This window comes from Hypanus sabinus, chromosome 19 (genome assembly GCF_030144855.1).
Source record: "Hypanus sabinus isolate sHypSab1 chromosome 19, sHypSab1.hap1, whole genome shotgun sequence".
NCBI classification, from domain to species: Eukaryota; Metazoa; Chordata; class Chondrichthyes; order Myliobatiformes; family Dasyatidae; genus Hypanus; species Hypanus sabinus.
The window spans coordinates 68,932,577-68,945,048 of record NC_082724.1 but is presented as its reverse complement, the minus strand read 5'-3'; the positions used below and the strand labels follow the sequence as shown (position 1 = coordinate 68,945,048).

The 12,472-nt window shown below is 47.7% G+C and overlaps 1 protein-coding gene across 1 annotated transcript; it reads left to right on the top strand.

Moving 5' to 3' along the window:
• Window positions 1-11,071: 11,071 nt before the first annotated feature.
• LOC132378163 (FANCD2 opposite strand protein-like) lies at window positions 11,072-12,085 on the top strand. The gene has a single exon (XM_059944897.1). It carries the CDS (start codon window positions 11,072-11,074, stop codon window positions 11,588-11,590), a length of 519 nt encoding a protein of 172 aa, XP_059800880.1. The 3' UTR covers window positions 11,591-12,085.
• Window positions 12,086-12,472: the final 387 nt, after the last annotated feature.

Here is a 12,472-nt window from a genome sequence, read left to right as displayed (position 1 = left end):
ATTAGATTAGCAAGACGAAATTGAAGTAATGATGACGGAGAGAAGAATTCAATTGGTTGCGATGGAAGGACAAAATATATGTATCACACACAAAATGCTGGTGGGACGCAGCAGGCCAGGCAGCATCTGTAGGGAGAAGCGCTGTCGACGTTTCGGGCCGAGACCCTTCATCATATATGTATGATGTCTACATCCACCCCCAATTACTCGTATGCACCGCTTTTGGATGGCTGCAATTTTTCAGTAAAGGCGCTCCCACGGTGCGGCCATATTTATTATGGAAAAGGACCAAGACCGATTTGTCACAGTTCGTTCAGAACATAGATTTAACAATGCAGCCTTTAATTGCTTGAATCTCTCCAGCAACCTTTTGAGAATGATAGATTGCTTTCAAGTGTTACAGTTCTGAAACGTTGTAACGCGTATTACTATTGTGTATTATGATGTCATTATCAATGTATCGGTTTGCTGCAACATCATCGTACACTTTCGTCTAAGGTAGCTAAGCAACATAATAGAATTATATCATGATTCGCCAGCAGAGAAATCACAAGACAAACAAATAGAAATCTGAAAAATAGTTCGTATTTCTGGTATTATTTTTCTGACATTCTGATCAGTGGGAGGCAAGTATTAATTTTAAATTTGTTACGTCATAAAAGTGCTCACACCGATTTGTGCTCTGATCTAATAAAATTAGCGTCCTGAATTATTAATTTATTTTTCTACACAGACTCTGCCTGACTTTCTGAGTATTCTAATATATTTCATATGTTTAAAATCTGATAAAAACAATATTTAAAACTAAGTGTGTTCATCCTAGACTGAGCCAACATTTCTAAATGCAAATTAGATTAACAGGTAACTATGCCCTAACAAGTACAGGCTGACTTAATGCACTCAAAGATCAATCTATCCCTTCCCTGCCACATGGACCTTCTTGCGTTAGCCATTTCCACTCTGGGAAAAAGTCTCCAGCTTTCCACTCAATCTAGGCCTCATCATCTTATGCACCTCTAATCCTGCTTTGCTCCAAAGAAAAAAGGCCTAGCTCAAGCAACATAGGACCTTAACAGAGAAGAACAGAATTAGGCCTTTAGGCCCAATGAGTCCACTCGGCTATATCATCATGGCTGGTCCATTTTCCCTCTCAACCCCATTCTCTGCCTTCTCCCAGGAACCTTTTATGCCCTCAAAAATCAAGAATGTATCAGCCTCTACATAAATACACTCAATGATCAGGCCTCTACAGCCCCTGTGGAAAAGTATTTCACAGGTTCACAAAAGAACCTCAGCTCCATTCTACATGGACGTCCCTCTACTCCAAGGATTCCCAACCTGGAGTCCATGCTTTTGTTCCTTCTACTGAACTGCGTGATCAGACACTTCCTGGCCCCATTCCTTCTACCGAACTGCGCGATCACACACTTCCTGGTCCCGATCCTTCTACCGAACTGCGTGATCATACACTTCCTGGCCCCGATCCTTCTACCGAACTGTGTGATCAGACACTTCCTGGCCCCGATCCTTCTACCGAACTGCGCGATCACACACTTCCTGGTCCCGATCCTTCTACCGAACTGCGTGATCATACACTTCCTGGCCCCGTTCCTTCTACCGAACTGTGTGATCAGACACTTCCTGGCCCCGATCCTTCTACCGAACTGCGCGATCACACACTTCCTGGTCCCGATCCTTCTACCGAACTGCGTGATCAGACACTTCCTGGCCCCGATCCTTCTACCGAACTGTGTGATCAGACACTTCCTGGCCCCGATCCTTCTACCGAACTGCGTGATCAGACACTTCCTGGCCCTGTTCCTTCTACCGAACTGCATGATCATACACTTCCTGGCCCCGTTCCTTCTACCGAACTGTGTGATCAGACACTTCCCGGCCCCGTTCCTTCTACTGAACTGCATGATCATACACTTCCTGGCCCCGATCCTTCTACCGAACTGCGTGATCATACACTTCCTGGCCCCGTTCCTTCTACCGAACTGCGTGATCATACACTTCCTGGTCCCGATCCTTCTACCGAACTGTGTGATCAGACACTTCCTGGCCCCGTTCCTTCTACCGAACTGCGTGATCATACACTTCCTGGCCCCGTTCCTTCTACCGAACTGCATGATCATACACTTCCTGGTCCCGATCCTTCTACCGAACTGTGTGATCAGACACTTCCCGGCCCCGTTCCTTCTACCGAACTGCATGATCATACACTTCCTGGCCCCGATCCTTCTACCGAACTGCGTGATCAGACACTTCCTGGCCCCGTTCCTTCTACCGAACTGCGTGATCATACACTTCCCGGCCCCGTTCCTTCTACCGAACTGTGTGATCAGACACTTCCTGGCCCCGATCCTTCTACCGAACTGCGCGATCACACACTTCCTGGTCCCGATCCTTCTACCGAACTGCGTGATCATACACTTCCTGGCCCCGTTCCTTCTACCGAACTGTGTGATCAGACACTTCCTGGCCCCGATCCTTCTACCGAACTGCGCGATCACACACTTCCTGGTCCCGATCCTTCTACCGAACTGCATGATCAGACACTTCCTGGCCCCGTTCCTTCTACCGAACTGTGTGATCAGACACTTCCTGGCCCCGATCCTTCTACCGAACTGCGTGATCAGACACTTCCTGGCCCTGTTCCTTCTACCGAACTGCATGATCATACACTTCCTGGCCCCGTTCCTTCTACCGAACTGTGTGATCAGACACTTCCCGGCCCCGTTCCTTCTACTGAACTGCATGATCATACACTTCCTGGCCCCGATCCTTCTACCGAACTGCGTGATCATACACTTCCTGGCCCCGTTCCTTCTACCGAACTGCATGATCATACACTTCCTGGTCCCGATCCTTCTACCGAACTGTGTGATCAGACACTTCCTGGCCCCGTTCCTTCTACCGAACTGCGTGATCATACACTTCCTGGTCCCGATCCTTCTACCGAACTGTGTGATCAGACACTTCCTGGCCCCGTTCCTTCTACCGAACTGCGTGATCATACACTTCCTGGCCCCGTTCCTTCTACCGAACTGTGTGATCAGACACTTCCTGGCCCCGATCCTTCTACCGAACTGCGCGATCACACACTTCCTGGTCCCGATCCTTCTACCGAACTGCATGATCAGACACTTCCTGGCCCCGTTCCTTCTACCGAACTGTGTGATCAGACACTTCCTGGCCCCGATCCTTCTACCGAACTGCGTGATCAGACACTTCCTGGCCCTGTTCCTTCTACCGAACTGCATGATCATACACTTCCTGGCCCCGTTCCTTCTACCGAACTGTGTGATCAGACACTTCCCGGCCCCGTTCCTTCTACTGAACTGCATGATCATACACTTCCTGGCCCCGATCCTTCTACCGAACTGCGTGATCATACACTTCCTGGCCCCGTTCCTTCTACCGAACTGCATGATCATACACTTCCTGGTCCCGATCCTTCTACCGAACTGTGTGATCAGACACTTCCTGGCCCCGTTCCTTCTACCGAACTGCGTGATCATACACTTCCTGGCCCCGATCCTTCTACCGAACTGTGTGATCAGACACTTCCTGGCCCCGATCCTTCTACCGAACTGTGTGATCAGACACTTCCTGGCCCCGTTCCTTCTACCGAACTGCATGATCATACACTTCCTGGTCCCGATCCTTCTACCGAACTGTGTGATCAGACACTTCCCGGCCCCGTTCCTTCTACCGAACTGCATGATCATACACTTCCTGGCCCCGATCCTTCTACCGAACTGCGTGATCAGACACTTCCTGGCCCCGTTCCTTCTACCGAACTGCGTGATCATACACTTCCCGGCCCCGTTCCTTCTACCGAACTGTGTGATCAGACACTTCCTGGCCCCGATCCTTCTACCGAACTGCGCGATCACACACTTCCTGGTCCCGATCCTTCTACCGAACTGCGTGATCATACACTTCCTGGCCCCGTTCCTTCTACCGAACTGTGTGATCAGACACTTCCTGGCCCCGATCCTTCTACCGAACTGCGCGATCACACACTTCCTGGTCCCGATCCTTCTACCGAACTGCATGATCAGACACTTCCTGGCCCCGTTCCTTCTACCGAACTGTGTGATCAGACACTTCCTGGCCCCGATCCTTCTACCGAACTGCGTGATCAGACACTTCCTGGCACTGTTCCTTCTACCGAACTGCATGATCATACACTTCCTGGCCCCGATCCTTCTACCGAACTGCGTGATCATACACTTCCTGGCCCCGTTCCTTCTACCGAACTGCATGATCATACACTTCCTGGTCCCGATCCTTCTACCGAACTGTGTGATCAGACACTTCCTGGCCCCGTTCCTTCTACCGAACTGCGTGATCATACACTTCCTGGCCCCGTTCCTTCTACCGAACTGCATGATCATACACTTCCTGGTCCCGATCCTTCTACCGAACTGCGTGATCATACACTTCCCGGCCCCGTTCCTTCTACCGAACTGCATGTTCATACACTTCCTGGCCCCGATCCTTCTACCAAACTGCGTGATCATACACTTCCTGGTCCCGATCCTTCTACCGAACTGTGTGATCAGACACTTCCCGGCCCCGTTCCTTCTACCGAACTGTGTGATCAGACACTTCCTGGTCCCGATCCTTCTACCGAACTGCGTGATCATACACTTCCCGGCCCCGTTCCTTCTACCGAACTGCATGTTCATACACTTCCTGGCCCCGATCCTTCTACCAAACTGCGTGATCATACACTTCCTGGCCCTGTTCCTTCTACCGAACTGCATGTTCATACACTTCCTGGCCCCGATCCTTCTACCAAACTGCGTGATCATACACTTCCTGGCCCTGTTCCTTCTACCGAACTGCATGATCATACACTTCCTGGCCCCGATCCTTCTACCGAACTGCATGATCATACACTTCCCGGTACTGTATTCCATCTGCCACTTCTTTGCTCATTCTCCTAAACTGTCTGAAGTCTTTCTGCAACCTCCCTGCTTCCTCAGCACTACCTGTCCCTCCTGTAATACGATGGGATATTACCTTGTTAACAGCGGTACCTTATCAAAGGCTTTCTGAAAATCCAAGTACACCACAGCCGCTGACTCTCCTTTGTCTATCCTGTTTGTTATTTCCTCAATGAATTCCAAAAGATTTGTCAGGTTAGGTTTTTCTTTAAGGAAACCATGCTTACTTTGGCCTATTTTATCATGTGCCTCTACGTACCCTGAGACCTCATCTTTAACAATCAATTTCAACTTCTTCCCAACCTCTGAGGTCAGACTAACTGCCCTACAATTTCCTTTCTTCTGCCCTCATCCCTCTTGAAGAGTGGAGTGATATTTGCAATTTACTAGCCCTCTGGAACCATTCCAGAATCTAGTGATTTTTAAAAGATCTTTATTAATGCCTCCATTGTCTCCTCAGCTACTTCTTTCAGAATCATGGGGTGTTGTCCATCTGGTTCAGGTGACTTATCTACCTTCAGCCCTTTCAGCTTACCAAGCAACTTCTCCCAAGTGATAGCAATAGCAATTGAACTTACTTCTGCTTCTGTCACTCTCAAACTTCCAACATGTCTTCCACAGTGAAGTCAGATGCAAAATACTACCTCAGTTCATCTGCTATTACCTTGTTCCCCCATTACTACCTCTCCAGCATCATTTTCCAGCAGTTCAATATCTACTCTCAACTCTTTTTCACTCTTCATACAATAAATCTGAAAAACATGTTTTGTATCCTCTTTGATATTATTGGCTAGTTTACCTTCATATTTCATCTTTTTCTTCCTTATGGCTTTTTTGCTTTTTTTTATTAAACAAAATATACTTTATTCAAAAATAAAATTATATACAATAAACCATTCAATGACTTTCAATCCTTTACAACTGTTTCCATTGCTGACTTTACATTTTCACACTTTTCACCACCCACGTGGCACTCTGTTATTCCATATTTACATATATTTGTTTAGGGGTATACACCCTGCCCCCCCACCCCTCAACTCCCGCGGGAGAAGAACCCTAGACTGTGGTCCTTCCCCACCGGGCCCTTGCGGTGGCTGCACCAAGTTTGAGTGCGTCTCTCAGCACGTACTCCTGCAGCCGCGAATGTGCCAGTCGGCAGCATTCCCCCACGGACATCTCCGTGTGCTGGTAGACCATCAAGTTTCGGACTGACCAAAGAGCGTCTTCCACTGAGTTGATAATCTGCCAGCAGCACCGGATGTTGGTCTCGGTGTACGTCCCTGGGAACAGTCCGTAGATTAGAGAGTCCTCTGTTACGCAGCTGCTGGGGATGAACCTCGAAACTGCCCCTTCCATCCTCCTCCACACCTTCTCCGCGAACCCACAATGTGCAAAGAGGTGGGTCACTGACTCCTCCTCACTGCAGTCCTCCCGTGGGCAGAGGGGTGTGGAGACGATGTTCCTGGCGTGCAGGAGGGATTGAACTGGGAGGGCCCCTCTCACCGACAGCCAGGCGAGGTCTTGGTGCCTGTTGGTGAGGTCTGGCGATGAGGCATTTTGCCAGATGAACTGGACGGTCTGCTCAGGGAACCACCCCACTGTGTCCATCACATCCTTCTCCTGCAGTGCCTGCAGGGCCTTACGTGCTGACCACTGCCTGATGGCCCTGTGGTCAAAGGCATTGACCTGAAAGAACTTCTCTACAAAGGACAGGTATGGCGGCAACGACCAGCTGACAGGGGTGTTGCGCAGGAAAGGGGCCAGACCCATCCTTCGTAGCCAGGGCAACAGGTAGAACCTGGGCACATAGTGGTACTTGGTGCCCACATGCCTGGGATCCACACACAACCTGAAGCAGCCATCAGGGTGAGGGCAACATTGGGGATGTTTTTGCCCCCATTGTCCAGGGACTTGTGCATGGTGGTCCATCTGACCCGCTCCATCTTGGATCCCCAGACAAATTTGAAGACGGCTTGGGTGATTTCCGAGCTGAAGGAGCGGGGGACTGGCCACACCTGCGTCAGGTACAGCAGCCCTGAGAGCACCTCACACCTGATGACCAGGTTTCTGCCACTATCGATAGGGAGCCCCACAGCCCCGGTTTCTGTTTGACCTTGGCAGTCTGCTCCTGCCAGTTCTTGTTGCACATCTCGGCCCCTCCAAACCAGACCCCCAACACCTCCACATGATCAGCCCTGATGGTGAAGGGAACGCCGGATCGGTCGGGCCAGTTGCTGAAGAGCATGGCTTCACTCTTTGTGTGGTTGACCCTGGCCCCTGAACACCTGCTCGAACTGTTCGCAGATGCTGATCAGCCTGTGAACTGACCTCGGATCAGAGCAGAAGACAGTGACGTCGTCCAGGTACAGGGAGGTTTTGACTTGGGTCCCTCCACTGCCTGGCAGCGTCACCCCTCATATGCCCCCATCCCTCCTGATGGCTTCAGCAAAGGGTTCTATGCAGCACCCGAACAAGACAGGGGAGAGAGGGCAGCCCTGCCTGACTCCAGACCCGATGGGGAAGCTATCTGTTTCCACCCGTTGACCTGGACTGCGCTACAGATGTCCGTGTAGAGCAGTTTGATCCAATTCCGGATTCCCTCCCAAATCCCATTTTGGAGAGTACGTCCACCATGTACGTGTGCGAAATCCTGTCGAAGGCTTTCTCCTGGTCCAAGCTGAGCAGGCAGGCGTCCACCCCCCTGTCCTGCACGTAGGCGATGGTGTCCCTCAGCAGCGCGAGGCTGTCTGAGATCTTCCTGCCCGGTACAGCACAGGTTTGGTCCGGGAGGATCACCTGCTCCAGTGCAGACTTGACCCTGTTGGCAATAGACTTGGACAGGATCTTGTAGTCCACATTCAGGAGTGAGAGGGGCTTCCAATTTCTAATGTCCTCCCTCTCCCCCTTCTGCTTGTAGATGAGGGTGATGATGCCCTTCCGCATGGATTCTGACATGCTGCCCGCCAGCAGCGTAGCGTTGTACACTTCCAGCAGGTCAGGGCCCATCTGGTTCCACAGAGCCCAATACAGCTCGACCAGTAAGCCTTTGCTTCCGGGAGTCTTACCCGACTCAAAGGAATAGATGGAGCCAGTCAGCTTGTCCAGGGTCAGTGGCTGCTCCAGACTCTCCCGCTTGCCGTTGTCTAAGGCCTGCGTGATAGGTGACAGGAAGCTGCAGGAGGTTGTGGAGTCTGTGGCCTTTTCTCCGTACAGACCGGCATAGAAGGACCTGCAGGTCCTCAGTATGTCTGTCTGCGAGGGTGCGACTGAGCCATCCTCTTCCTTAAGGTTGTGGATCACAGAGCTCCCCTGTGCACCATCTGGAAGAAGAATCGTGAGCACGTCTTGTCCTGTTTCACGGTTTGGACCCTCGATCGGAAGATGATCTTGGAGGACTCAGCGGCAAAGTGCTGGGCCTGCCGGCCCTTCACCTCCCACAGTTCCTCCCTGACATCCACCCCCCTCGACTGCAGAAGGAGGAGTTGCTGCAACTCTGTCTGGAGTTTATGCAGTTCCCTCTGCCCCGTCTTGCTCTCTGGTTACACTTGCGGATGAAGAACCTCTTGATGTTCTCCTCGGTGGCTTCCCACCAGTGAACTGGGGAATCAAAGAAGGCTTTCAAGGTTCTCCAACCGATGTACTCCTTCTCTAGTTCCTCGATGTTCTCTGGGGTCAGCAGCTTGACGTTCAGCTTCCACGTCCCCCTCCCTACCTTCCGGTCCTCCCGCAGGTGACAGGTGGCTCGCAGGAGGCAGTGGTCAGAGAAGAACACCGGCGTGACGTCGGTGGTTCTGACCGTGAGGGACTCTGACAGGAAGAGGAAGTCAATCCAGGAACGGGCTGAGCCGTCCGATCGTGTCCAGGTGGCTTGTGGCTGAGCTGCTTTCTGTTGGCTTATAAAATCTTTCCAATCCACTAACTTCCCACTAATCTTTGCTCTATTGTAAGCCCTCTCTTCTGCTTTTATGTTGTCAGGCTTCCTTTGTCAGTCATGATTGCATCATCCAGCCTTTAGAACACTTCTTCTTTGGGATGTACCTATCCAGCGTCTTCTTAAATTCTCCCAGACACTCCAGTCATTGCTGTTCTGCTATCATCCCTGTGAGTGTACCCTTCCAATCATCTTTTATGTCCCTCTCAGGCCCCTATAATTCTCTTTACTCCACTATTGTCAGATATATTGATATATCTGACTTTAACTTCTCCCTCTCAAATTGCAAGGTCAAGTCCATCATATTATGATCACTGTCTCCTAAGGATTCCTTTACCTTAAGCTCCTAATCAAATTTGATTCATTACACAACACCCAATCCAGAATAGCCGATCCCCCCAGTGGGCTCAACCACAAGATGCCCTAAAAAGCCATCTTGCAGGCAATCTACAAATCCTCTCTTTTGTGAACCCGATTTTCCCAATCTATCTGCTTATTGAAATCTCCCATGACTTGTAAACCTTCCCGAAAGGATATTGGTCTCATTCAGGTCGAGCTGTAATCCGTCCCTTTTGTACAAGTCAAACCTTCCACAGAAGAGATCCCATTGATAAAGAAGTCTGAAGCCCTGCCCTCTGCACCAGTTTCTCAGTTACATATTCATCTGCCAAATCATCCCATTTTCACACTCACCAGTGCGTGGCACAGGCAGCAATCCAGAGATTACTATCCTGGAAGTTTTGCTTTTCAGCTTTCTACCGAGCTCCCTAAAATCTTTCTTCAGAACCTCCTCGATTTTCCCACCTATGTCATCGGTGCCAATATGTACCAAGATTTCTAGCTGCTCATCCTCCCCTTTTAGAATGCCACGTATCCGATCCGAGACGTCACTGACCCTGGCACCTGGGAGGCAACATCGCATCTGAGTGCTTCTTTCACGTCCACAGAATATCATGTCTATTCCTTTTACTATGGAATCCCCTTTCCTTCTGAACCATAGTACCAGAAACCTGGTTACTGGAGCTTCCTCCTGGTAGTTCTTCCCTCCTCCCACCAAATTCAATGAGGGGAATGGCCACAGGGGTACTCTGTACTGGCCGCCCATTTCCTTCCCCTTTCCTGACAGTCACCTCGGTACCTGCCTCCGGAAACTCCCTTCAGCTCTTAGTTGTCACCTCCTTAGTTTCCCATATGAGCTGAAGGTCATTGAGCTGCAACTGCAATTCCTTAACATGTTCTCTCAGAAACTGCAGATCATGATTTCTATCACTTTCACCTTTTAATTCAAATTTCCCACATCAGCAATATTTCACATTTAACATTATGCAATAAGAATCATGTTTATTACCACTGGCATACGTCTAGTGTTTTTATTAGAGGTAGAGACCAGCATCCCAGCCACACCCAATCTGTGTTAACTGACATGTGGATGCTGGGAATGTGTAACAATTCAGCTAGACTTTGCAAAGAGAGCAGTTTGGTGAATACTTTAGGCTTAGAGTCTTATTACCACTTAATGTTCACATGCAAATATGTTTTCAGTTCCAATGAAAGACCATCATGCTAACTGTCTCTAGAGGTGTTAACTAAACATTTTCTTTAATTCCACCATTGAGTCGGGCTGGTAAGAGAAAGGAATAATAATTTTCTTCCCATTAAGCCTGTGTTGTTACAATGTCAACATATAACACAGTCACAAATTAAATTTGTTACAAATAGATATAGACGTTACTAATAGATATAAACTTCTATAAATTATAAAAGTAAATAGCACCAAATAAAAAGAATAACAAGCTAACACAGCTAGTTCAGAAATCTGATGGAGGAGAGGCAGAATCTGTTCCTGAGTGCGAATCTTCAGTCCCTGTACCTCCTCACTGATAGGAAAGAGAAGAGAGCATGTCTTGGATGCTGAAGGTCCTTAATAGTGGACCCTCTTTTTGAGGCATGTTATATAGGGTCCTTTATAGTGGACCCTCTTTTTGAGGCATGTTATATGACTGATGTTCTATTGAGCTGAAAACAGGTTTGTATGTTTTTTTAAACAAATGCAGAGTTTATATAAAATAAGTAATTTTTAAGGGCAACTAGTGCAACTTTCTGTATCAAATTATTATATTGATGATTGACCACTGTCACCCTCTTTAAGATCCTCTCTTTGTGTATTTTATGTCTGAAGATGACTTCATATCAGCTGTGGGGTCTGAGGTCTCCCTTTGATGAAAGTTCCCAGTTGGATGGATACTGTGCATGTCCTTCTGGGAAACCAGATGCAGCAGAAACAATTGAGGTGGCATCACCATCAGACCAAGAAGTCGCGCTCTACCTGCAAGATAATGTTATGACCAATGACTGGAAGCTGTTGGGCCTACTTGCAGAAACAGATAGTATCAGTCCTGCGATGTGGTGTTACACTCTCAAAGCCGAGCATGACACCGCCACAGTTGTGTATAAACCTCAACCTGTCAAACTCAACTCTGTGGATTCAGCCATCACCACTGGAGCACCACAACTGACAGGCGTCTTCCATATTTCTGAAGGATCAGCCTTTACTGAAATCAGTGCTGATTCCCCAGCATCTACGTCAACTGCACAATATAATGTCATTGTGATGATTTACAGACGATTATTAAGAGTTGTCACTTTAATCTATACAGCCTACCAGAAGTGTTTTCATGCCTTACAACTTCCAGTTTAATGCTGGCTTCTTAAGAGGATTTTGAATTTAAAGATGAAAACTGTCTTTATCTCTAATTTTCCTTTCTAATGCTTCTATCATTTAAAAAAAGAACACACATTGATGTGATACCACAACCGCTGCAGTTCACGAGTAAGCTGTGGTTGCCTTTTACCTTAAAGATATGAGTTCATTTGGCATAATAATATTTCTGACAATGGACTCTTAGAATGAAGAATAGCACTGGGAAAGTATATATTAATTTGCAACTATTGTTCTTTATGTCCAGGTACACTAGCATTGGGAATTGGTTGAGATGATCTCAGCAATTAATTCAATGAATTATTAGATAATAAATATCAAGTTTAAGATGTGATATGTTGAGAATAACAAAAATAAAACTAACAGATTTCTAGCATTTGTACAATCACTTGTGTTTACAACAAATTTGTTTCTAATTTTTCAACAGGTTTTTATGTTTTTTTAGAAACACATTATTCCATGGCACTGACATTCACAAACAACTGAAAAGAAATCAATACAGTTATTAATGTTTTGAGTGTGTGATGGAAAGGGTGTGTAGCTGAACAATGCTAAGCAAAGATGCTGTTTAATGATTTTCAATTATTCAAAGGACTTCCTTTTACATATTCTGATGAAAAACACAGCAGTGAATTGAAATTATGGTTTCTTTAAATTTAGGGATAAACAAATAGGCGTGGAATAAGCCCTTTTGTCCCAATGAGCCACACCACCAAATGACACACATATTTAACCTTAGCTTAATCAGAAGACAATTTACAATGACCAATTAACTTACTAACAGGTTTGTCTTTGAACTATGGGAGGAGACCAGAGTACCAACAGGAAACCCACACATTCGTTTCTTTACAAGGTTCATAG